This window comes from Panthera pardus, unplaced genomic scaffold (genome assembly GCF_024362965.1).
Source record: "Panthera pardus isolate Hobbes unplaced genomic scaffold, ASM2436296v1 HiC_scaffold_13, whole genome shotgun sequence".
In the NCBI taxonomy this organism is placed as follows: domain Eukaryota; kingdom Metazoa; phylum Chordata; class Mammalia; order Carnivora; family Felidae; genus Panthera; species Panthera pardus.
Window position 1 is genome coordinate 28752514 of NW_026526688.1, and position 27729 is coordinate 28780242.

Sequence of the window (27729 nt, forward strand, 5' to 3'; positions counted from 1 at the left end):
TATTGAGCAAGTGCTGAAGGCAGGATGCACAATCCGGAAACAGGTGGGGGTCATCTGGAGTGCACCTTGACCAGCGGGAAGAGGGAGTAAAGAAGGGAAGAGGGAAATAAATTGCCAGCCTGGTTTTTCCTTTCATGGACTTCTCTGAGGTATGATTTATCTGGACTTGGCAGAAGCCTCACCTCCCAAGGTAATGCATCACATATCACATTGCTTCACAGCTTTCTCACCTGATTTTTGGGCTACCTGGGCTTGTACAGTCCCTGAATAAAGTGTCAGCATCTTAACCTTGCCTCAGATTCCCTTCTCACTGGTCTACTACCCCTGCATCAGTAACAGACTAATTTAATTATATGAGAAATGATGGTAACAGAGAACTGAGAATCTCTTCATTATTCCTTTTATTCAAAATTATTTGGTTTTGGTCCTTTCATTAAACCTGTCATATGAATTTTAAAACTAATTTGTCAAGGCCTATTAAAATTTTGTTGAGATTTTGACTCAAATTGCACTGAATTTATATATTTGGAGTAGGCATCTTTAGAATACGAAGTTTTTACACTGATATAGTACTGACAATTATTTCAGATCTCCTTTATTCTTCAGTCAAGTTTTTTATTTTTTTATTTTTATTTTTGAGAGAGAGACAGAGTGTGAGTGGGGGAGGGGCAGAGAGCAAGAGCAAAACACAGAATCAGAAGCAGGCTCCAGGCTCTGAGCTGAGGGCACAGAGCCTGATGCGGGGCTTGAACTCACAAGCTGTTGAGATCATGACCTGAGTGCAAGTCGGACGCTTAACTAACTGAGCCACCCAGGCACCCCTGGTCAAGTGTCTTTTAATTGTCTAATAATGTCTACTTGTTATTGCAGCTGTCATACATAATCCAAGATAATCTATATTTGATACTGTACTGGGATTTAAAAAATATCTCTTATGCCAGATTTTTACATAATACTCTTATAACTTAGAATACTTAAAACTTTATTTAAAATTTTTTTTTTAAATTTAGTTTTGAGAGAGGGGGGAGAACACAAGTGGAAAAGGGCAGGGAGAGGGAGAGGATCTGAAGAGGGCCCTGCACTGACAGCAGAGAGCCTAATGTGGGGCTCAAACTCAACAATTTGAGGTCATGACCTGAGCTTAAGTCAATCGCCCAACTGACTGTGCCACTTAAAATTTTATAGATTCTCTTGGATTTTTCATATACACTCCAGAATGACAATTTTTTTTTCCCTTATAAATCTTGTAATTACTAATGTCTTAGTCTGTTTGGCATGCTACAATAAAAATGCCATAGACTGAGTAGCTTAGAAACAACAGAATTTTACTTCTCACAGTTCTGGAAGCCTAAGAGTACGATTTCCTAAAACTTAGTAAGATCACACTCCTTTGACTTATAAATATCATCATTTCTTAAGTTAGAGGAAATTCTCTTGTCATGACATGGAATCTGCTCTATTTGAATTTCCTATTTCAGAAGTTAAAAGGCAATGGGAGATTAAGGAGTACACTTGTGAGAAGCACGAGGTGATGTATGGAATTGGTGAATCATTATATTGTACACCTGAAATTAATATAACACTGTGTTAGACTGGAATTTAAAATTAAAAAGAAATTTTAATTACCTGAATTATTTTTAATTATGTTTGTTTTTTTGTTGTTGTCACTTGCATTCCTTGTGATTACCTTAACTTTCTGGAGGTAGATTTTTTTCCTGCTACATCTATTCTGCTTCTTTTGTATTAATACTGATTTTGCCCTCGATGTTTCCTAAATCTCTATTCATCTCCTCCTATGCTATCGTTTTTCAAGCTTCTTTTATTTAGTCCACATCACTGTCAGCTGTTTTATAATTTGAGCACATCTGGGTAATTTCTTCCTGTTCCTCAGGATAAGGTTTGCTTTTATTTTTACTTTGGGTCTTTTGTACAGTATTTCCCAAGCTATGTTCCATTCTTGCTTGCTGTAATTTGCTTGCCACGCTGTTCTCACTTTGTGGTTGTCTAAAAAAATTATTTAAATAATCTTGACGCCCAACGTGGGGCTCGAACTCATGACTGTGAGATCGAGTTGCACGCTCTTCCAGCTGAGCCAGCCAGGTGCCCCTGAACCACAGGTTTAATGTTGAGGTAGTTAATTTCAATTCTAGAATTGTTTGCTGACAGCTCACAGCCTGAAGCCTGCTTTGGATTCTGTCTCCCTCTCTCTCTGCCCCTCCCCTGCTCATGGGGTGTGTGTGTGTGTGTGTGTGTGTGTGTGTCTCAAAAATAAATAAAACATTGAAAAAAATATGCTTCTTTGGGGCTCCTGGGTGGCTCAGTTGGTTAAGCATCCAACTTTGGCTCAGGTCATGATCTGAACCCATGGTTTGTGGGTTCGAGCCCCATGTCGGGCTCTGTGCTGACAGCTTAGAGCCTGGAGCCTGCTTCAGATTCTGTGTCTCCCTCTCTGTGCCCCCCTCCCCTCTCTCAAAAATAAACATAAAAAAAATTTTTAAAAATGCTTCTTTTCCATTCATAAGATTGGCAAAAAAGACATTCACTTACTGTTAGCAAGCCTATTCTCATACCCTACTGGTAGGAATGAACATTTATACATCTTCTTTGGAAAACAATGGACAGTAGCTAACAAAATGTAATGTGATTTAAGGCAAAGACTGCTTAACCTCAATAACTAGTCTCCCCTTCCTTCTCCATAATTAAACTAATTATAGTCAAGGTAGCCATGCTCCCAGCTCAAAGACTCTACTTCTCAGCTGCCTTAGTTCAGGCTCCTACAACAAATACCACAGACTAGATGGCTTCAACAACACAAACTGCTTCCTCACAATTCTGAAGGTTGGAAAGCCCAACACCAAGGTGCCAGCAGATTCAATTCCTGGTGAGGACCTTCATCCTGTTTTGCAGAGGCATGCCTTCTTGCTGTATTCTCACATGGTGGTGAGAGAGTGAGTGAGAGAGTGAGAGAGTGAGTGAGAGAGTGAGAGAGAGAGAGTGAGAGAGAGAGAGTGAGAGTGAGAGAGTGAGAGAGTGAGAGTGAGAGTGAGAGAGTGAGAGAGTGAGAGAGAGTGAGAGAGTGAGAGAGTGAGAGAGTGAGAGAGAGAGAGGGAGGGAGGGAGGGAGGGAGAGAAGGAGGGAAGTCATCTCTCCAGAGTCTCTTCTAAATAAGGGCTCTAATCCCATTCATGGGAGCTTTACCTTCATGACCTAACTACCTCTCAAAGGCCCCCTCTCCAAAAACCATCACATTGGTAATTAGGCTTCATTTATAAATTTTGGGGGGGACACAAATAGTCCATAGCACCAGCCTCTATGTAGCTACAGACAGCAACGAGACTAAGTTCTGGTCAGTGAGATGTAAGAAGTATTATGTGATAACCAGAAAATTTCCTTAAAGAAATGAAGGCATGTCCTTCATCACTCTCCATCCTGTTTCCTGGAATGCTTTATGGGATGGCTGGAACTTCAAAAACCACCTCAGACCACAAGGACAAGAGCTGCTCCCTGGTAACAGCAGAAGAGAGTGCTGGAAGATGTGGCAAGGCTGAAAAAATACCCACAAAGATATAGTCACTTCATAATCACCAAAACCTGTGAATATTATCCACGCATGAAAAAGATGTGATTGTGGATTCTGACAGGAGGAGCTTATCCTAGATTATCGCAACAGGCATAATGAGGCAGAGGGAGTTTTGGACGGACAGACAAGTGCACACACACCCTCATGTGAAGATAGAGGCAGAATGAAGTGATGCAGCCAAGGAATGTCACCAGCCACCAGAAGCTGTTAAGAGGCAAGGGACAGATTGTCGTAGAGCTTCCAGAGGGTGTGTGGCCCTGCTGACACCTTGATTTTGAACCTCTGGCTTCCAGAGCTGTGAGATAATGTATTTCTACTGTTTTAAGCCACCCAGTTTGTAATATTTTGTTACAGCAGCCACAGAAAAATAATACGGCAAGTGTCTGTGGTTTCCTAGTAACTTTGTAGGGCTACCATATCACCTCCAGATATGCATATATATAAGAAAAATATAAACTGCTACTTTGGTTAAACGCTTTTTTTTGGGTTTTTTGTTACACATATGAAACCTAATGCTAATATTGATACAAAGGGCATTTGATATATAAACGAAAAAGGTAAGTCCTAAAACTACTTCATGATCACCTATTAAAATAAGGAAAACGGTCTAGGAACTCCACTCCAAGAAGCTGTTTGGCCAATTTTTAAGTGTTAGGTTCTCCAAATAGCTGGTTTAGATCACAAGGGCAAAATACTCATAGCAAAGTCAGCCAAGTCCTGTCAAACCACTAACGCATCAGGGAAGCAGGGGCATAGAGAAGGAAATTCCTCAATAGAAGAACTGAGTTTACAAAAGCCAAATCCCAAAGTCAACAGGATCCTATAAAACAGCTGAACATTGAGAAACAATCAGCAGAAGACCTTCAAAAGCAACATAACCTCCTGCAATGTAACTATCAACTGGAAAAAAAAAAAAAAAAAAAAAAAAGGTCAATGGCAACAGGCTTAAAATGAGAAAATCATTGTCATTTACTTAGCAAGCAAAAACTTGCTTTTCAAGTAAACAGGAGCAAGTAACCAAGATTTTGCAGAGTTAAAGAAAATCCTCAAGTCATATAACAGTAATTTAACAAGCTAATCACAAGTACAAATCTACTAAAGGAAACATTACCAAAAACAGGAAAAGTTATTTAACATTTGTAACTGCATAGGACAACAGTTGTTAAGATGATAATCCATTCACTTTGATGTATACCATACACAGCAATCACCTGACACATCAAAATACTCCTGAAGAGTAATGTTCATGTATACATGTAACACACATTTGTGAAGTGTGTGTTGTAGGCCAGGCACCAGAGATAAAAAGAGGAACAGGTAAACCCTCTAGCATCAACAGGCTGGTTTAGATGGGCTCCACCAAACAAAATAAAAATTTCTCATACAAAAAGATAAAAGGAGAAGCCTGGGAAAATATTTATAGCACACAAGATAACAGAAACATACGGACATCTATCATCTAAAGATATCTGGAGAACAAACTATGTCTTAAAAAATCACTAACTGGTAGTCAACATTAAGAGGTCATAGTTTTGAGAAACCCTAAGAAACTATACAACAGTGTCTGGGAAGATGAGTCTCTGAATTAGCCATCTTTGTTTGAACTGTTAAATGGAAGAGGGCTTGTAACTATTTTTATAGTAATGGACTTAAAATGTAATTTAAAGTTATACTTTTCTGTATTTTATCAAAAAGTTATTTTTAAGTCTAGGTAAAGAGATTTTGGTAATATTGAAGGCTTTCAACTTTTAAGACTTGTGTGGTGTCTGGGTGGTTCAGTTGGATGAGTGTCCGACTCTTGATTTCAGCTCAGGTCATGATCCCAGGGTCATGGTATCGAGCCCTGTATTGGGCTCCTTCCTGAATGCCTGCTTAAGATTTTCTCTCTTCCCCCTCTACCCCTCTCCCCTTCTCGCACACACTCAAATTAAACAAAAACAAAAATGTTCCAAGACGTGTAATATTGAGACTATGTTGAAGAAACTAATATTGAGACTATGTTGAAGAAACTTTATCTTTTGCTATTTCAGCGTTAATTGCTAATAAAGTATCAATCATACAACCCACATAAAGAAAAGCTCTTTTTGGAACTTAAATTTTAAGAGTATAAAGGGGTCAGGAAACTAAAAAGTTTAACAAAATCTCTATGTTAATGCTTCTGTTGTTGACCCACATGTAAGATGAAAGAGAGAGATCATGTAAGGGTAAGCAGGTTCACATTTCTACAAAGACATGTATCCCATTCACTTCAACTTGTTTTCAGTGACTATTAGTGTCCTATTAACTAATCATAAGGACTGATGTTAGAATATGTAAAACAAATTGCAATGTAAGTTTGCATACACATTGTAGGAATCACAAAGTCTATCTCCAGATTCATCTATGCCAATTGGATGTACTTAGCCCAGACTTTTAATTTGAAGTGACTCTAAGCAGTAGGGACAATAGCAAGTTCTATTCCAAAAGAGCCATTCTCTCCAGTGTTCTAAAACATTTCTCACGTATGATTTTGACTGTGGCTCCATTCTTTGTTAATGTCTACAAAATTTCCAAGCTAAGTTCTCCAGCTTTCCTTTTTCTTTTTTTTTAAAGTTTATTTACTTTTGATAGAGAGAGACAGAGACAGAGAGAATCCCAAGTAAGGCTCCTCACTGTCATCTCAGAGCCTGACACAGGGCCCAATCCCATGAACCATGAGAACATGACCTGAGCTGAAATCAAGAATCAGATGCTTAACCGACTGAGACACTCAGGCGCCCCTCTCCAGGTTTCCTTTTGATTCTAGGCTACCAAATATTGTTTCTGCTTACATTAGCCTGGTAGGCCTTCCCAAGAGTTATGAACAATGTAGCCCATGTTTTTTCTTCTCTTTGCCTATAGTTAGTTAGAGATTATATGTATAGAAATCTTTCAGGAAACAGGGACTCCCATTCTGGTTCAAATCTGTGTAACCTTATATACTTTTCGTGATCTTGGGGTTGTGAGTTCGATTCCCTAATGTGGAAATAGCTATCCTTTTGCAAACTGATATTCTTTAGGGGTTGATTTTTAGCTGTGTGGTAAGTACATTATTTTATAATCATTAAAATACTGAAATTATCCCTTTTGGCGGTGGGGGCGGGGGGAGAATACAAACTGGGTTTATTTTTGTCACATTAAACAAGAAGCCTGGAGGTAGGCATCCTGGACTGGTGCAGCTTCTCAAGGGTCACCAGGACAGCAGACTCTTTCCACCTACCTTGTGATCTGCAGTGAACACAATTGTCAACTCAGGGTCACAAACTGGTGGTGCAACTCTAGTCACTGTATCTGGTGCCCTATTTCAGCAAGAAGGCAAAGGGACAAAAGACTAAAGAGTACATGCTAGCCTAGTTATCTATCTTAGAAAACTTTCTCGAAGTCCCACTCAGCCACCCTGCTACAGCTCACTGGCTGAGACATGTTCCCTGCTGCCCCAATCCATCACTGGCATGCAAACAGAATGAGGGTAGAGTCACTAAAAGGTGTAATTCCAATTACAACTGAAGGAAATTTTAAATTATCAATCATCTCCTACATGGGTCTGACAAACAGCTCAAAAATGTCTAAAATCACAAATGAAAGAAACTTTAACCAAATTTACTTCACAAGACAGCTTCCCAATTATGTTCAGGAAAAGAAAAATCAAACTGAACAGCACAAATCATTAGAATGTTCATTCGGAGCTGATGTCTTCTATTTATTACTATTATTTATTTAAAAAATAAAAAAAACAACACTCGGCTGATGGTTCCAACTCTGAAAAGAAATTCTGCTTGATATACAACCCTTACCACTTACTGTCTTACTTTAAATATAGAAATAAAAAGCACCAAAATACAAGTATTATCTAAGTCAATTGTTCTTTTAAGGATATACGGTTATCTTAACCCAGCACAGGTTTCACAAAACTACCTGGTGAGTTAAGATATGATATAGAATGTATCTATGTTTCACAATAATACAGCAATACTCCCTCTACACTACATAGTAGTGAAGAAAGTACTTCTCAGGCCAGTGTGATATCCATCCCGCCTCTCAGTTTTAATCTCCATTGTATAGATCCCCTGATGTTTTAAACACTCTTGATTTTTAACTCCCACCCTTTCTTCAGGATTCCTGGCTCACCAAGTGATATTATTGTAAGATCACTTTGACTTGCCTACAGGGAAATCATGTGCTGGACTGGCAGAAGTATACAGTTCGCCTGATATTTAAAATTCTCCATGTAAAAACCTTTGTGTGCCAGGGCCCCCCCAAACCATCCCCAGGTCTCCTGGTGGTTCACAGGTTCGCAAAGAAGACCAACAGAACTCAATTATATAGTCACACTTATGGCTAGGTTTTATTACAACATAAGGATACGAAGTGAACTCAGCGAAGGGAAAAGGCACATGGGGGCAAAGTCCTGAGTAAATCAGGTGCAAGCTTCCAAGAGTCCTCTCCCAGGGGAGTCTCAGAGTACACTGAATGCCTGCAGCAATGAGCTGTGACAAGAAGTGTGAAATGCTGTCTACCAGAGAAGCTCATTAGACTCCGTGCTCAAGATCTGTAATTGGGAGTTGGTCACACAGGCACCCTCTTGCCAAGCATATACCAAAGTGAGGAAAGCATGTGCTCAGCATAAATCATACTGTTTGCATACAAAGTTTAGGCACAGGTGAGCCATTCGTAATGGGATGGTGGGAACCCTTCCCAAATTCAAGTTCCCAGACTCCATACAAGGGCAACCCTGAAATGAGGCCTTTCTACAGATAGTAGTCTCAGGACTGCTATGTCAACTCTTTTTATACACCTGTGATTGTATATGTAATTCTTATGAATGATTTTTTTAAGTTTATTTATTTTGAAAGAGCGAGCACGCGCAAGCAGGGGAAGGGCAGAGAGAGACAGACAGACAGACAGAATCTCCAGCAGGCTCCACACTGCCTGAGCGCAGAGCCCAATGCAGGGCTTGAAGCCACGAACCCGTGAGATCATGACCTGAGCCAAAACAAAGAGTCGGATGCTTAACCAAATGAGCCACCCAGGCGCCGCCCCCCCCCCCCCCCCCCCGAGTGATTTTTAATGATTTAACACCCAAACTTTAATTATCTCTAGGACACGGATAAGACCAAGTTTAAACCTGTAAAGTGAAGGACTGTGGGGATGGTAAATGCCACTTGGCAGGAAGCTGTTACTGCTGCATGGAATGCTGTATACCCATCCATTTAAACTGGTTTCCTTTCTCACCCATTTAAGACATGTTCTTTCTTGTTGCTATGAACCAAATCTATCTTAGGAAGAGAACTGAGAAAACAAAAATTTGGGAATGATGTTTACATAAAATAGGAGGAAAAAATATTTTCCCTCCTACCCATGTTTTAGGAACGCATAGTATGTAAATGTACTAAAATCTCCCCTGCCCAACAGGTGAAATTCTATTTCTGTTTTTGTGCTGGTGCCCATCACCAGACCCATATTAATGAAAAGCTACTGTATTTGGTTTTGGCAGAGTCAGTATGCAAATTTTCTTTCCCCTCTATTTACACGTAAATAATTTGCTCTAAAACATAGGTAAATTCATCTTAAGGCTACAGAACAGACTGATCTATGAAAGAGATGAGATTAAATGAAGTTAAAAATCCTACAGACCTAAGTTAATATAAGCAGGGTGCCTGTCCTCCTATAGTTCCAAGATTCTTCCATAAATGACATCTGACCTATTTTTTATTCAAACATATAGTACTATATTAGTACATACAGTACTATATTAGTTTCAGGGGTACAATAGAATGATTCAACAATTCTACACATCTCAGTGTTCAAGGTACTCCTAGTCCCCTTTATCTATTTCACCCATGCCCTTACCCCATCCATCCCTCTGGTAATCATCACTTATAAAAAAAAAAAATCTTTTTTTATGGTTTATTTTTGAGAGACAGAGCACAAGTGGGGGAAGAGGAGACAGAAAGGGGGACACAGAATCCGAACCGGGCTCCAGGCTCTGAGCTGTCAGCACAGAGCCCGATGTGGGGCTCGAACCCACAAACTGTGAGATCGTGACCTTAAGCTGAAGTCGGACACTTACCTGAGTCACCCAGGCGCCCATTTGTTATCTGTACTTAAGAGTCTGTTTTTGTCTCTTTTGGTTGTTGTTTCTTAAATTCCACATACAAGTGAAATCATATGGTATTTGTTTTTCTCTGTCTTATTTCACTTAGCATTATACCCTCTAGGTCCAGTCATATTGTTGCAAATGACAAGATTTCATTCTTTTTTATGGCTGGGTAATATTGCATTGCATTTATACCATACATCTTCTTTATCCATTCATCTATTGATGGATACTTCAGCTGCTTCCATGTTTTGGCTATTATAAATGATGCTGCAATAAATATAGGAGCGCATATATCTTTTTGAATTAGTGTTTCTGTTTCCGTCGGATAAATATTCAATAGTGGAATTACTGGATCATATGATCATTCTATTTTTAATATTTTGAGGAAACTTCATACTGTTTTCCATAGTGGTTGCATCAATTTACCTTCTCACCAAGAGTGCACAAGTGTTCCTTTTTCTCCACATCCTCACCAACACTTGCTATTTCTTGTGTTTTTGACTTTAGCCATATAGTTACAAGCTTCTTCCATAAATGATAAATGACAGCTGACTTTTTTTTAAATACAAGGAAATGAACTTTTCCTTTCAGCTCAGCAACAGTCAATCTGTCTGTTTGCCAAGCAATTTCAAGCCTGGAAACACATATAAAAATAAGTCATATACTCTGTTGAAATAAAAAGAATGAGGTATGTGTATGCGTATAGGTCATGATATATTGTTCAGTAAAAAAAGTTTTACGATGTTATATCTATGATCCCATTTTAATAATAACATTATACCAAAAACACTCCCCTCCCCAACAGATGTTTTTTGCCTCTCAAGAACAAGGTCTGGAAAACTATGTTTGTCTCTGAGGTAGGAAGGCAGTGGTCGGGGAAGGTGGGTGCAACAGTGAAGAGCATTTGTGTTCTTTTCCCTACATTTCTGTGTTAAAATTTTTAAAAAGTCCTTTTTAAATCTGAAAAATAAAATTTTAAACTTCAAAAAAAAATCCAGATGGCAAGAACTTAATTATAAAAACAACCAGAGAGCTATATCCATATGATAGAAATTTATTCAGCCAATAAAAGGAATGAAGTACTGATATGTGCTACAACATGGAAGAATCTTGAAAATTTTATGCTAACTGAAAAAAGCCAGACACAAAAGACTACATATTGCATGATTTCATTTATATAAAATATCTAGAATAGAGACATTTTATAGAGACAACCTATAGAGAAAGTAAATTAGTGCCTGCCAAGGGATGGGGGAAGGGTGAAATGGGGAGTAACTGCTAATGGGCACAGAGTTTCTTTTTTGGGGTGACGAAAATGTATGAAATACTGCTGTAGCCCAATGGGGTTAGAAAAAATTATTTAGTGGATATGAATCCTACCCCAATAATTTCTCTTTAATACAGGCAATTCTCACTTTGTATTAGTTCCTATATGCATGAATTTCAGTCACCATGGTTTAGTTAAATTAGGCCCACAATAACAAGGTTCAAATTTAAGTTACCACAGTATATTTACTGTAATTAAAAATTCTGCTGCTAGGGCACCTGGGTGGCTTAGTCGGTTAAGCAGCCAACTCTTGATTTCAGGGTCGTGAGTTCAAGCCTCATGCTGGGCTCTGTACTGGGTGTGAAGCCTACTTAAAAAAAATTTTTTTTTTTTTTGCAGGGTGCCTGGGTGGCTCAGTCAGTTAAGCGTCCAAGTTGATTTCGGTCATGATGTCATGATATGTGGGTTCAAGCCCTGTTTTGGGCTCTTTGCTGACAGTGAGGAGCCTGCTTGGGACTTTCTCTCTCTCTGACCCTCCCCTGCTCATGTGCTCTCTCCCTCTCTCTCAAAATAAATAAACTTTATTATTATTTTTTGCTGCTGGTATACAAGTTACTATATAAGCAAGAGGTGCAGCATCACGATCAATAACAATCACATCACTTCTTTCAAAACTTTTAGGGATGGGTCATAGCACATTTGTTCTTAGGTTTACACCCAGAGAGCAAAATGTACAGCTATGTTGCCTCCTTATCTTCTAGCAATAAACTCATGTGACATTTTACAAAAATGGATACTCAAAAAGAGGGATTTGGTCAACAATGATGAAACTGCAGCAAAGAAATGAAAAGTGGTAAAATTCAAAATGAAATTCAAATAAAAAATATATCAAAGAAATGGCTATGAGATATGGATACTGCTGCTGCTGGAGAGGCTCTAAATACGCAGCTAGAAAATAAATAGTGACATAAATAAATAAGGAAATTTATTGACATATATGAAGAAAGTGGTTGTGATGAGGAGAATGAATATATCCCAGAGGAAGTGATGCTGGCAAAAATCTCAGTAAAGAAGCTCTCAGAGACATCTTGCAACATGGAAAACACAAAGGAAAAAATGTTGGTAGCTGATCCAAACTTAAGGTAGAGGCGCCTGGGTGGCTCAACTGGTTAAGCATCTGACTCTTGATGTGAGCTCATGTCATGATCTCAGTCTGTGAGTTTGAGCCCCACGTCAGGCTCTGTGCTGACAGTGTGGAGGCTGCTTTAGATTCTCTCTCCCCCTCTCTCTGCCCTTCCCCCACTCACTCGATCTCTCAAAAATAAACATTTAAAAAAAATGCAGGGACACCTGGGTGGTTCAGTCAGTTAAACATCCCACTTTGGCTCAGGTCATGATCTCATGGTTTGTGGGTTCGAGCCCCACATAGGGCTCTCTGCTGTCTGGAGCCTGCTTTGGATCCTCTGAGCCTCACCCCCTTCTCCCAAAATAAATAAATTTAAAAAAATACTATTTTTTTTAAATGCAGATTTTTGGACATGCCAAAACATAATCAGTTTCTGGGATGGAATTAAGGAATCTGAATTTTTTTCTTTTCCGAGTGTTTCTTATGTACAAAGTTTAAGGAGAAGCTGAACCATCTGACTACACAAAAATGCTAAAATGTCCGGTAAAAATTACAAGAATAGAGAAAGAATATTTTAAACATTAAATGGTCAACATTCTGCATTTTCAGAGTTTACAGAATCAAGAAAAGAAAATGTTATGAAATTACAACAAAGAACGTACCAACTCAATTTGTAGGAAAATACCTCATATCCTACACACTCTAAGATTCTGATAAATCTACCCATGTTTTCTTCATGTATTTTGGCATTATTTTCCCCCTAATTATTTATTATAAGTTCTTGTCACCTAAAATTTGTTACGAAGTAAAAATCTGTATATGTTAAGAACCTTCCCCAAAGAGAGGTCTGGCATCTGCTCTTGCCTACTGGGAGGTGACTGTTAAGCCCCAGAATGTCCTGCTTCATGAGAGTGTCTCTGCCTGGGGGCTGTGACCACTGGATGGTCTAACAAGGTGATTCACGATGAGGGCTTTGGGTGACCCGGTGCCAGTTCTGCCTCTGGAGACAAGACATCAGGCCCTCCTGAACTCTGCCCTGTGTGTCTCTTCCCTTGGCTGATTTTAATCTGTATTCTTTCCCTGCAATCACGAGTACATTCTGCGAGGCCTTCCTGTGAATTACTGAACCTGAGAGAGCGGCTGTGGAACCCACAGGACGTGTCACTGGTGTCAAAAACGAGGGTAGTCTTGGGAATGTGCCCTCTAACTCCTGCAACACACTTTCAGATCACAAAAGTAAATCATCTAATGAATAATTTGCTAGGCTTTCTCTGACTAGTCTGTTCAAAGAGCCTCCTAAGCTCAAGCCCATCACTCTCTTCTATCCTCTGCTTTTCTTCCTACCAAGAATCACCGTCTGGCATTCTATTAAATCTGTTTATCATCAGTCTCCTCTTCTGTTCACAGCTGAACCTCCAGCACTTTGAACAGCGTCTGGCACACAGGAGTGCAACTAAAATTTGCTGAATCTATGGTGTAAAAAATACAATGCCAGCATTTATTCGACCATTCTTTTCTTTTCTTTCTCATTTCTCGAAGAAGTGTCTCTATTGCTACTAAAGCAAAGGCAAGACTGCAGAGCCAACTCTGCTCCTTATCTAGGTCGTGTGGGAAATCTTTCAAAAGTAGAAGACACTTTGTAAGTATTTTCCTCTCTAGAAATGAAATGAGAAAAATTAAAGAATAGGCTACATATTACTTTGGCACATTAAAAAAATTACATGCTAAAAGGTCACTTCAAAAAATATTTCATGTAAGATGGAAGAGGTGAGGGTACGATCTCACCTTCCCATCCTATTCCCCAAATAAAATGACCGCCTTTGTATAAAATATTATTTAACAGATCTTCAATGGAACTTTGCATGCTTTCATTGTGCTATATCACAATGCCATTGTAGTGCAAGTCACTTATCTTAGACTGTACCTCAAGATTATCATTTAACTCTTGCTCAAAAAAGGGCAGTTTGCAAGGCATAATCAACTGTCCCAGACTACAAGAGACAGCAAACCAAGTCTGGGCTTGAGCTCCCCACCATTCCCCAGAAAAGAAACCAAATCAGTAATGAACTGACCTCATTCCCTAGATTAATATGATTCTTAAAGAAATTTAGACTTGAAAAGATACAAGAAGCATAGACAAGATTTAATCATTAGTAAAGGAATAGTCTGGAAGAAAATATTTCTTTATGTAAGTTATTTTAAAGAACCAAGATTAGGATCACATTTAACTATGTTTACATGAAGAAGAATCAGTATAAGCATATCACTTCAAAACAAAATTCCTATTTAAAGTAGACTCAAATTCTTACACGCAATAGATTACATCTATGATTTTAATGCCATTCTTAGAAAAACTAAGTTCAGAAAACAGATACAGTTTAAAACACAGCAATTGTTTTGGCATTAATTTTATCTTCAACTTCTGGTATTTGGTTTCCTTTTACCAAAGAAGGACTTCATTCAGCAAGTCCCTCATAGTATTTATCCAGAAGAAAAGACCGTGAAGAAAAAATTCCTACAGCCTCTTCACATTAGAATAAAAGGCACCTACTACAAAGAAAACTATTCCATGTGAAAAAAATATGTAATGTAGACATCTTCATTTTATCTACCTACAGAGATGATTTTACACATCATATAGAGTTGGGAAATGAACTGATTTTAAAAAGTCTGCTTTCTAATCATTAGCATTTCGTGCTAGTCTAGTTTGGTTTAGTTTCTTTACCTGCCTGCTATGAGAGGCTGGCTTAGATAAGCATGGAAAATGACGACTGGTTCGGTCAGCAAAATTGGGTTTTAACCTCATAGTCCACTGTAATGAGGTCATTCTGTGTTACAGTTAGAAGGGAAGGAGCTACTTTCTACATCACTGCATTTTAGACTCTATCAAATGGACCACCCGAGCTTAAGAGAAGTTAAAATGAAGCACCAGTTAGGCTTTCTGATTACTAAGACCACTATTTTTTAGCTACAACCTATCAAAGAAAAATGTAATCCAAGAGATTTTTCTTGCTCACAAAAATCATTCATTTTTATGAGACTCTAATCTTCATTAAGATGGTTTTAAGCATTCAGGAATTTAAGCACACTATTTCACATTAATGAGGTAAGTAATATCCTAATATTTCTGTTTATTTCAAGGCTGAGGCCACAACCCAGAAACATATCCATTAGTTTAACATAAGATTTACATATTTACACTCCTACACAAACCTCAAAAATTTAAAAAAAAAAAAAGCTTATTTATTTTGAGAGAGGGAGGGGCAGAGAGGGAGAGAGAGAATTTCAAGGAGGCTCCCTGCTGTCAGTACAGAGCCTGTGCTCTGTGGGGCTCAATTTCACAAATGGTGAGATCATGACCTGAGCCAAAACCAAGAGTCCGAAATTTAACCGACTGAGCCACCCAGGTGCCCCAAGCCTCAAAATTTTTCTAAGTAGGCACTTTGTAATCATCAGAATAAAGATCTGCTAGCACACAGCTAAATCTCCTTACCTACTTACAGTATCATTGCCCGGGTTCTTCAGTATAAAATAAAGTTTACTGTGTAAAAGAGCCTAAAAAGTTCCTCTTCCTGAGATGCTACCAAGAGTTAAATATAGTTCTAGTCACACAATGTCCTGAACAGCGCCAGACTGGCTCTCCAGGCATACTATCTTTTAAAATTACTGTACACACTGCTGTTGCAGAAATGAATCACAGAAACTGATTCTCTATGCACATTAGTCAAATTTGCAATTAGCTTCAAAAGCTGGACTGTTAATTTAAGAGCTAGTCCTCTCAGAAGATGTACCTTACTATTTTATGCAAATAATTTTCTTTCTATACAAAAATGAACCTGGAAGGCCAGACCACATTTTTTGTAGTTCTTCCCCATTTGGCACTGGATGGCCTTACTTTTGGATGGATGGATCTTACTTTTGCCATTCTCTCAAAATAGGGCTTTTACCAGTCCCACTTTGGTTTCAATTTCAGCTGACTCCTTCAGTGTTTAAGCAACCTGAATTAGAACAGGAATTTAATTTTGAGGGAAAAAAATCACCACTATATAAAGCAATGTCCTATAGAGTATTTTCATTAGACTCCAAAAGATTCCTATTAAAAAACAAAAAACAAAAAACCACGTAGTCACAAAGAATTGAACCAAAAGATGGTCTGTATAACTAGGTTTAACATTTTATTTTTCTTTTATAGTCCTTCTTTATGCCTGCCATTCTTGACCTGGACAGGTAGAGGAAGTACTAAGTAGACCAGGCAAGGAGTTTAAAGTCACTTCACAAAATTGTTACTAATTCTAGTACTTTGTGCTTCAGATAACAGAGACTACATGAAATACAGAAACTATATTTTTCAGGGTTATACAACCACTACACATAAAACCTCACATCAACACAGTCACATCAACACAGCTATTTAATTTGCATATTTTCCCAAAAGAAAATGAGATGACAGATTTAAAACGCGGTAAAACGGGGGGGCACCTGGGTGGCTCAGTCAGTTAAGCTTCTGACTTCGACTTAGGTCACCATCTATCTCACAGTTAGTGAGTTCAAGCCCTGGTTGGGAGCCTGCTTCGGATTCTCTGTCTCCCTCTCTGCGTGCTCTCTCAAAAATAAACAAACATTAAAAAAATAAATAAAAAATAAAACAAGATAAAATGGCTATTTTTACTTGGCTTTTTCTAAGATTCACTCACTGAGGGCTTCTTGCTTGTCAGTACTTTATCTGTAGTATCTTTAAAAAATTTTTTAAATGTTTATTATTTATTTTTGAGAGAGAGAGAGAGAGAGAGAGAGAGAGAGAACACACACACGCAAGCAGGGGAGGGTCAAAGAGAGAGAGAGAGAGAGAATGAATCTGAAGCAGGCTCCAGGCTCTGAGCTGTCAGCACAGAGCCCAACGCAGGGCTAAAACCCACAAACCGTGAGATCATGACCTGAGCTGAAGTTGGACGCTCAACCAACTGAGCCACCCAAGGCGCCCCTATCCGGGTAGTATCTTAATGTTACTCTTGTCTTACAAAACAGGAATTAGAGGTGCAATGAGACTGGGTTTAATACCAGAGTTCATTGTAAGTAAATACCACACCTGTCAGGAAAAAGAATGTTAGGGGTAGAGATATAAAGTGGGAACCAAAGACTAAGGTTAGAAGACAGAATACATATGCCACCAAGAAATACCACAGTGGCCATGAGAGGGTTGTAAAACTAAGCATTGCTCAAAAGGGTGGTGAGAAAGAAATACTATATTACACTTCTCCATTCCATTGGCAATTCCACCTAAGGGATAGAGGCCACAGATAAAAGGCTGGGTTATTTTCACTTAAAAATTCATGTTTAGTGGATATGAGCTTTTTTTTTTTTTTTTTTTTTTTTTAAGTAGTGGGGTAGCTAGGTGGCTCAGTCAGTTAAGCATCTGACTTTTAATTTCGGGTCAGATCACAATCTCATGGTTCATGGGATTGAGCCCCACACTGGGCTCGTGACCACAGCAGGGAGCCTGCTTGGGTTTCTCTGTCTCCCTCTCTCCCTGCCCTCCCCCTCTTGCCCATGAGCTCTCTATCTCTCAAAATAAAAAAAAAATTAAAAAGAGTGAGGAACTTATAAGCTTAAATATACCTATAAGGTCCTAGAGATCTGTAGTCCAATTTATTTAAGTGCTGAAGTACAAATAATCTCTCTTAACAAATACAGAAAACTTCCTCAGATGATTAAGACTGAAGCGTGATTGAGGGGGTGATTGAGGGGTGCCTGGCTGGCTCAGGGGGAGCCTGCGGCTCTTGATCTCGGGGTGGTGAGCTGCAGCCCCACGTTGCATGTAGAAATTACTTAAATGAATAAAATAAAATAAAGTGACTTAAGTGTGCTTGAGAAGTGGTACAATACTCTTCTCTATAAACGTATCTTAAAATTATTTTAGTCAAAGGGAAAAACTGATTCAACACCAACTCTGTTCACAACTTCAAGTCTGTATCTAATACAGCAGGGTTAACAGACTCAACTAATTTCAAAACTAGGTATTTCAAAATTGAATGTTGACACTAGGCCTTGAGAGAAATTTAAAATGGAAATTTTAAGACTCGTGAAATTATAGATTATCAAATAAGAAAACAATGTCGACTTGAAGCTATAAGTAATGTTTGTTTCAGAAAGAAAAAAAAAAAAAACACCACTGGGCTGGCAGTTCTATTTACAGAAATTCTCCGGTGTTAAGAGTTATAATTATTTAATACACAACAGTCCTTGGCAACCTTACTTGTTAAAAACACTGTTCTAGATTATTAGCTATTACTCCTCCATCTGTAAGTTGCATAATTTAAGAGTGCCCTATGATTTCCTTCTTCAATGCATTTCTGAGGCGTCCTGATTTCCAAACAAAATGATCAAACAACTCTTACAGGTTATGCCTTAAAAATACAAACCCCACAGCAGTAAGAATAAATAACTTTGTTACTCTTTCCTATAGGACTTTTTCTACACAAAAACGTGTGAAAATTTAGTCTCGATTATAAAAAATAAATAAAAAAATTCCAGACTTTAAAATGGAGAGTACGAAATGATCCCAGTGGTTAAGAAAACAATGGATACAGAATTCTGAAAGTTGCCCAAGATCACTCAATCAAGAACAACTGTCAGCAGTTAACCCCCTGCATATTTTATTATTCTTTGGGATAGGGGGAAAACAAAACAAAAAACAAACCCACTTTAGATAGAATAGAAACGGAAATAACTTTTTGAAAAGGGTTATTGTGCACCAAAACACGTTCCCATTTATCATTTCAAGTAATCACCGTTGCCAAACTTAAGACATGCTGTCTTGTTTTTTGACAATAAACATTTTGCTTCCAAGGCCACTCAGTGCGAAGACCAGTCACCATCTGTTTCAACCACAGTCAACCTCTATTTAAAACATCAGCCCGCCATTACAGCCATCCCTCCACAAACAAACGCGTGACACATCCCAGGTTAGTGATTTTTTTGAAGGCCCTGATTCACCTGAGAAAATTCCTACGTCTACTAAAAAGTTCATTAATAGTAATAACATCCAGGTTAACTTTCGGTGCATTTTCAAATGAGACTGCATTAATTTGCCTGCATTCTAAAGCGCCGAGATCGCCAGTCCCCACGTGAAACGTTAGGGTCAGTAATCCCCAGAAGAGCGGCGGTGACCCCAATAAAATCTAGGGCGTGGATTCCTGATGCCACGTTTCCCCGCCCATCTCCACCGGACTCCTTAGGCCAGCGAAGTGAGCTTCCGGACGGGGCCCTAGGGTGGGCCCAGAGGAGAGGTGGAGCCCGGGGAGGCCCCCTGAAGCCAGGTCATGGAATGGCCCGTCCCGCCGCCCGGGTGGACGTCCCAGCCGGGAGACGCAGCCCGACGGGGACCCGGACCGGCTACGCGGGGCACAGGGCGGACAGGCCCGGGAGGGGAGGGGCCGCCCCCACCCAGCCAAACGCTCCCACATTTCTTTTTTCTCTCTTACCTTTTCGCACAGCGTCCGCACTTGGTTCTCGTTAAGCTGTTTACACTCGTTCAGCTGCTCGACCCACTGGTCGAGCTCCTTGGTGAACGCCTTGTCGTCCATGGCGGCCCGATCCCCCTTCCCTGCCGCCTCCCTCCCCCCTCCCCGCCCCTACCCACCCCTACCCCGGGCGCCGCTCCCCTCTCTCGCTGCCGACGCCGCCGCCAGCTCCCAGCGGGAGAGGAGGGAGCCGGGGAGGGTGGCTGCGGGCCCCTCGCCCCGCCCAAGGCCAGCGGGCGGCTCCTGGCGCAGGGCCTCGAGACCCTCGCCCGCCCGGCTGCGCGCCCCTGGAGTCGGTGAAGGGCGAGGGAAGTTTAGGGGGGAGTGAGGCGCGGGTCTTCGGCACAACACCCTACAGAGGCTAACCATCCGCCGCCTCACGCCCGCCCGCCCGCTTCTCCCGGCTCTTTCGCCCCCTCTCTCGCTCTTTCTCTCCCCTCCCTCTGGGTTTCCGTCATCGCCTGGGCATTTCCGCCGGGAACAGGCGAGCTGGCGGCGCCGGCGGGGCTAGGGACGCGGAGGGTTGCAGCGCCCCCTTGTGGCTTGGAGGACAAATGGCCCGTGGGGGTCAAGGGTGGCTCCTCTTTTACCCTTCTTACTCACTTGGGGTCCAGACCAATCTCTTCCGGTTCTCCCTTCACATCCTTTTCTCTGGGAATTTAGACCCACCTTAGTCTCCGGCAGGGCTGTTTCAGCGCTCTGGAGAGGAATTGGGAAACCTGTGCCTTTCTTCAGCTGCATTGTCTCCCCAGAGTCTAGCACTCTCCCATAGCAAGTATTCAATATTTATTGGGTGTATAAATGAATTCTTTCTAGTCTTATCTCTGCAACTAAGTAGCTGTGGACCCTAATATCTTGAAGCCTCCCTTTCATGAATTTTCTGTATGACAACAATCTGTGTCCCTTCCAGCTCCAGCATTCTTTACTGCATTTACTGCAGTGTTTCCTGAGTTCTAATGATTTGTACATTCAACAAATATTTATTGAACAACTGTTAACTGCTAGATCCCTCGTACAGCAGGTGCTAAACAGCCATACTGACTATATAGAAGGCACATACTACTGCCAACTCAACCCAAGTGAAAGAAGAAGGCAAGTTTCCTATCTTGGCTTTGCCAACTTCATAGGTGTGTTCTTGCATCCAGTTTCCCCCAGCCTCAGATTCCTCATCTGTTAAAAGGGCTCAGTAAGGTGTACCTTTTCAGGTTGTGAAGAAACATTTACAAGTGCCTATCCAATAGTACAGTAAGGGGTTAACATGTTAGTTGTCTTTTCCCTCCTGGGCAACAGTTACAGAAAGCTTTTGGAAGGTGGCATTTGGGGGCACCTGGGTGGTTCAGTCGGTTAAGCGTCTGACTCGTGATCTCGGCTCAGGTCATGATCTCACAGATTGGTGAATTCGAGCCCTATGTTGGGCTCTGCGCTGACAGCATGGGGCCTGCTCAGGATTCTCTCTCTCCCTACCTGTCCTCCCCTACTCATGCTCTCTCTCTCCTTCAGAATAAATAAATAAACTTAAAAAAAATTTTTTTTAATAAGGAAAGGTGGTATATGAACTGAAGTTTGAACCTTCTCCCCGAGCAAAACCTTGAAGTTGCCTGGAGAAGAGGAAAAAATTACAAATATATATATACACATATATATGTATATATGTATATATATATACATATATATACATACATATGTATATATATATTTGTATATATGTATATATGTATATATATATACACACACACATACATAATTACGCACACATATGTATATATATACATATATATATAATTGTTATTATTTTTGGTAGAGAACACATGTGTGAAATGTGGTCTGGAAAGCTACTTCTTTCAACAGAAATAGGTCATATGATGGGAAATCAGGCTGGAGGAAATCTTGATCTCAAGTGACTTGTAAATAGTACTAGACCCATTAAAGAACAAAACATGAAAAGGTGATGAAACAATACTGAAGAGAAGGGACACGTGTATGATTGCAGTAGATGTTGCAGTATCTGAGGACGTTAGTCTATTATCTATAAAGGCTTAAAGGAGGCTGAGTTTCAGCCAAACCTGGAAAGCTCAGATTGCAAATGTGAATGGTTATTTTCAAAGTTCCTAGAGAACATGGATTGAGCATAGAAAAACATACCCAGAGGAGAAATGGGAACCATGGATAGTGTTTGGGGAGGCAAGTACTTGAAGTGCAAGCAAATGTGTTTGGAGTTAATGTGAGAGAATGTTCTTAGAGTTGGGGGTAGAGAAGAGAGTTTGTGAAAAGAGTGCTTCCGAAAAGTTTAGTCAAGTTATGCTGTCAAGGAAAAACGAATGCTTTTTTGAGTCCTTCCTAGAGACCATGCATTTCACTTGTATCTTCTCATTTAATCCTCCAATAATCCTATTATCCTCCATTTTACACATAAAGAAACAGATACGTAGGGGTTTAAAAACACGTCCAAGTCACGCAGATAATAACTGGTGGAATAGGAATGAATACCCAAGTCTGTCTTGCTGCCATTCCTGTACTTTCTGTTCTATGACCTCAGCAGTCTGACAGGAGTAGGGAAGGCTGGACATTGGCAGACCAGTCAGGAGACTTGGTGAGTGCAATATCAGTTTTTGGTATTTTGGTTGTAAAGGCATCTTAATTAAAAATAAAAGCCATAATCCTTAAACATCTTTCTTTCTTTGCACTTTTCTTCTGTCACATATGTATGTATGCATGTATGTATGTATGTATATGTTGTGTGTTCCATCCTGCAGAAAATAACCATCAACCTCTAATCCTTGCTAATTACTCGCCATGTAAAACTGCATTTAATCTTAAGTTTGCAAGCCAGTTCTAAATTTCTTTGTTTACCAGAAATGTTCTTGTTTTTATTTGCCAACCCCTTTCCTTTAGAAAAATTAAAAAAAAATTTTTTTTAAGTTTATTTATTTTGAAAGAGAGAGCAGGGGAGGGGCAGAGAGAGGAGGAGAGAGAAAGAATCCCAAGCAGGCTCTGCACTCACAGTGCAGAGCCCAATGCAGGGTTCAAACTCAGCAACTGTGAGATCATGACCCGAGCTGAAATCAGGAGTCCGAGGCTTAACTGACTGAGCCACGCAGGTGCCCCTAAATTAATTAATTAATATTTTCATTTTTATTAAAAATTTTTAATGTTTATTTTTGAGACAGAGAGAGACAAAGTGTGAGTGGGCAAGGGACAGAGAGAGAGGGAGACACAGGGTCCAAAGCAGGCTCCAGGCTCTGAGCCTTTAGCCCAGAGCCTGATGCAGGGCTGAAATCCACAAACTGTAAGATCGTGACCTGAGCTGAAGTCAGACGCTCAACTGACTGAGCCACCCAGGTGCCCCTAAAAGTTTTTTTTAATGTTTATTCATTTTTGAGAGAGAGGGCTGGGGGGGTGGGTGGTGTGAGAGAAACAGAGAGAGAGGAAGACACAGAATCTGAAGCAGGCTCCAGGTTCTGAGCTGTCAGCCCAGAGCCCGATGTGGGGCTCCAGCTCATGAACCCCAAGAAGATGACCTGAGCTGAAGTTGTTCAGTTAACCAACTAAGCCACCCAGGCGTTCCTACCTTTTTCCTTTTGATCAAAGAATTTTAAAATCATTGACTTCAGCAGATCCTTTGCCTTAAAATTACATGTTCGGGGTGCCTGGGTGGCTCAGTCGGTTAAACATCTGACTTTGGCCTAGGTCATGATCTCATAGTTCTGGAGTTAAGGCCTGCATTGGGCTTCAGCACAGAGCCTGGAGCCTGTTTCAGATTCTGTGTCTCCCTCTCTCTTTGCCCCTCCTCCTCTCACACTCTGTCTCTCTGTCTCAAAAATAAATAAACGTTAAAAAAAAATTACATGTTAGATATAGGGCACCTGGGTGGCTCAGTCAGTTGGGCGTCTGACTCTTGCATTTGGCTGAGGTCATGATCTCATGGTTCATGGGTTCGGAGCCTTGTGTCTGACTTTGTGCCAAGCATGGAGGCTGCCTGGGGTTCTCAATCTCTTCCTCTCTCTCTCTCTGCCCTTCCCCTGCCTGCTCTCTCTCTCAAAATAAACAAACTTGAAAAAATAATATTACATGTTATATTTGTTCTTACACAACTGACTAGGTTCTTTTATTTTTTTTTTAATTTTTAAAATTTTTTTAATGTTTAATTATTTCTGAGACAGAGACAGAGCATGAGTGGGGGAGGGGCAGAGAGAGCGGGAGACACAGAATCTGAAACAGGCTCCAGGCTCTGAGATGTCAGCACAGAGCCCGCCGCGGAGCTCGAACTCACGGACCACGAGATCACGACCTGAGCTGAAGTCGGACGCTTAACCACCCAGGCACCCCTAGGTTCTTTTAAAATATATAAATATTGATAATTTTCTTGATTTAAATGGTTTTAATATGAATCATTTATATTTATATTTTGTAATATTGTAGGAGGTTTTATGCTACATTTAAAATTATACACTGTATTGTTCTAAAAAATATTCTTCTAAACCACCATAATTCTCAAAAGATTAAATAAGTATCTTTACTTCTAGTTAAAAAAAAACCTGATGATCAGAATGTGAAGATGATATTGTTGAAATTGACACAGGGAATTCTGTGTCAGAATCTCCGTCAATTATGATGAAATTACAAACATAAAGTCAAATTGGAAATGCCTTATTTAAATTTAAAAACTACACATTGCTATTAATAAACTATTAATAAAAATATCACAGTTCTTATCATTATGACTTTGATACCATAGTTTTCATACTAGCTAACACTGGTATAGCAGAGATTGCTGTAGTCTAGCTGATATCCACTGTACAATTCTGTTTGGAGTAAAAAAAAGGCCCTGCTTAAAAAAATACCTAGGAGTGGGTATGTGGTGTAATTTTGGCAAGAGATATAAGTAGAAGTAGCTGAGAGGGGCTGCACAGGAAAGCTTGTAAGGGAGTAAACTCAAAGTGCTCTTGCCTGGAACTCATTGTAGGAGATGGAACAGCCATTTTGAAGCCAGTAGAAAAAAAGCAAGAGATGAAAGACCACATGTTAGGGGTAGCTAAGAAGAAAGATAAAAAGAACTTGGGTTCCTAATGACAATGAGAAACCAGAATAGCAGCTCTGGACTGTCTATTTCCAAACGTATTATGAGTGAAAAAACATAAAACAAAAAACAAGCTTCATATCTGTTTAAGCTTCATTTGGAGGTTTTGTTACATCTAAACACAAACCTGGCAGATACCTCCAGATATTACTCATTTTATGCTTTGACTAAATGATAGGCGGAAAATAATCTGATTTTTTCTGACAATTAGTGAAGTTGAGCAATTTTTCATATTTTTTGACATTTAGATTGTGTATGTGAATTGGGTGTTCATTATTATTATTTTTTTAATGTTTATTTTGGAGAGAGAAGGACAGAGCACGAGCAGGGGAGGGTCAGAGAGAGGGAGACGCAGAATCAGAATCAGGCTCCAGGCTGTGAGCTGTTGAGAGGCTCAACTGCAAGGACTGTGAGTTCATGACCAGAGCCAAAGCCAGAAGCTTAACTGACCAAGCCACCCAGGTGCCCCTTGAGTGTTGGTTATTTTATTGGGTTTTTCATTTCCTTATTACCGATTTATAGACTGTCTGATATACATATTTCAAATATTTTACAAAGTGTGTTACTTGGATACAAAAATTTAAACATTTTTTTGGTTGTGGTAAGAGTATTTATTTCAGGCAGTACTCTAAGTACTTAAATTACTACCTCATTTGTTCCCTTCATTACAACCCTATGAAGTAAGTGCTATGATTACTGTTCTAATTAACCAAATGAGGATCCTGAGGGAGAGAAAATCAGTTACTGGCCCTAGGTCACTCAGTTGGAGCCGGGAAATGAAGCCAGGAAGCCAGAGCCTACCGCCTCCAATATCTGTGTCATACTCTGTCATTATCCTGTCAGTAATTTGCTTAAGTCTGTTGAAAGAAGCTCGTCTGCCCCAAGATTTCAAGAATACTTTATTGTTTATTTCATATACCCAAATAATTTCTATAGATCTCCTTGCAATATAAATTTTTTTGTGATTTTTGCTATTGCAGTAAAATATACGATTTACCACTTAAACCATTTTTAGAGTGTTTTTTGTTTGTTTGTTTTTCAAAATGTTTATTTTTGAGAGAAAGAGAGTATGCAGGTGCGTGAGTGGGGGGAGGAGCAGAGAAAGAGGAAGAGAGAATTCCCAGCAGGCTCTGCACTATCCCCGGGGAGCCCAGTGCAGGGCTCAATTCCATGAACTGTGAAATCATGACCTGAGCCAAAATCAAGAGTCCAATGTTTAACTGACTGAGCCACCCAGGTGCCCCTGATTTTGTTTTTGTTTTGTTTTTTTTAAATAAGCTCTTTGAGAACATCGTATACACTGTATGTTAGCTAACTTGACAATAAATTATTAAAAAAATTAAAAAGTAAATTAAGCTCTTTGCCCATTGTGGGTCTTGAACTCAAGGCCTTGAGATCAAGAGCTGCATACTCTATGGACTGAGCCAGTCAGGTGCCCCCATTTTAACCATCTTTAAGCATACAATTCCATGGCATTAAGTACATTCACAATATTAGGCAACTCTCACCACTCTCACCTCCGGAGCTTTTTCATCACCCCTAAAAAGAAACTCTGTACCAATCAAACAATAATCGTCATCCCCCTAATATACATAGACTCTACTATTATTTATCATAAACCTCAGAAGAGCCCTCACCCTGACGCCCAAGGAAGTTTTTGGTGCTTATTCTAATACTCTTGAGTTATCTGGATTATTCATCTAATATGCATTTTCCCAGATTATATCATATCCATTGATTCTAAGATACTGGTTTTTTTTCCATACTGTAACACACTTGAAATCAAATCCCATCTTACAGTCAGTGACATCTTAGATTCAATAAAATCCCTTTTAGAATTGTTTATAGCCAAAGTGCTGTGTTTAAGTTAGTTTGGTCTCTCTCCAGTCTTTATTTCAGTATGGGTATATTATTCATTTAACAATTAATTTTGTATCTGCTTGCCTATAGTTTTACTCCCATGCTTCTTGATTTAATTTTCTTTTTGATATGTAGAACGTTACACAAGCTTCCAAAAGTAAAATTTATCCAGAAAGGTGAATTTGGGAAAATGTCCTTCTTTCCCTTCCCCCTTTCACCCTGTTCTCTCTATAGTAACCAGCTTCATTGTTTTCTGCTTTTTCCAGTGTTCTTTTATACAAAAATATGCGTGTATTTCTTTCTTTCTTTCTTATCCCCTTCTTTCTTATCCAAAAGGTAATATGTTAGGTATTCTTTTGTACTCTGCTTTTTTCAATTTAATATTTCACAGGAAACACTCTTCATTGGTTCATAAAGATTGTGTTCATTGTTTACAACTGTATAGTCCTCCACTGGTGTATGCGACATAGTTTATTCAGCTATGCCTAAATGGGAATTTAGGTAATTTCCCAAATTTTGTGATGACAAACAATACATTTGCATTTTTATATTATTGGATGGAGATTTATCATCCGGATAAATTCCTGAAAGTAAGGTTACTGGTTACAAAGGCATATGTAGTTTCCTCACATGTCGACAACTTCTGCTGTACAGAGATTGTACCACATAACATTCCCACAGTGTATGAGAGTGCCCGTTCCCTGCAGCTTCTCCAACAGAGTACCTGGTCAAGCTTTTAAAATTGTGCCACTATGATAGGTGAGAAATGGTATCTCGATGAGTTTTTAATTTACATTTGTGCTTTTTTCATTTTTCTCCCAAACTAGGTTACTATGACTGGCTTAATTGTGAATAATTCCCTAGGTCTGTAATAGGGATGTATTTTCCCCCTATTTCAAGGGCTCTCCATACAGTTATCTGAACAAAATTGGGGTTTGGTCAACATCAAAGAAATGCATTTCTAACTAGAGATAATGACTGTTGAGTAGGCAAAGGAGAGTGTGTTCAGAAACACAGAGGGTAGATCTACCCTAAGTTCACTTATGCATGTTCTCTCACATGATCCTTGAAAGAAATTTAGATGTAAAAATACGGTGAGTAACTAAGAAACACACTGGTACATTTATTAATGCTGATGCTGACTGGCAAGGTAGGGAGTAAATGTCAAAATTTGGATAGAT

The 27729-nt window shown here is 39.6% G+C and overlaps 1 protein-coding gene across 1 annotated transcript in view; it reads right to left on the reverse strand.

The window, feature by feature from the left end:
• PPP2CB (protein phosphatase 2 catalytic subunit beta) overlaps positions 1-19712 on the reverse strand; it is a 34002-nt gene extending 14290 nt beyond the window's left edge. The window contains exon 1 of the mRNA XM_019466839.2: positions 19573-19712. Coding sequence (XP_019322384.1) covers positions 19573-19674 — 102 coding nt within the window. The 5' untranslated portion in view covers positions 19675-19712. The remainder of the gene's footprint in view (positions 1-19572) is intronic.
• Between the last annotated feature and the right edge of the window lie 8017 nt (positions 19713-27729).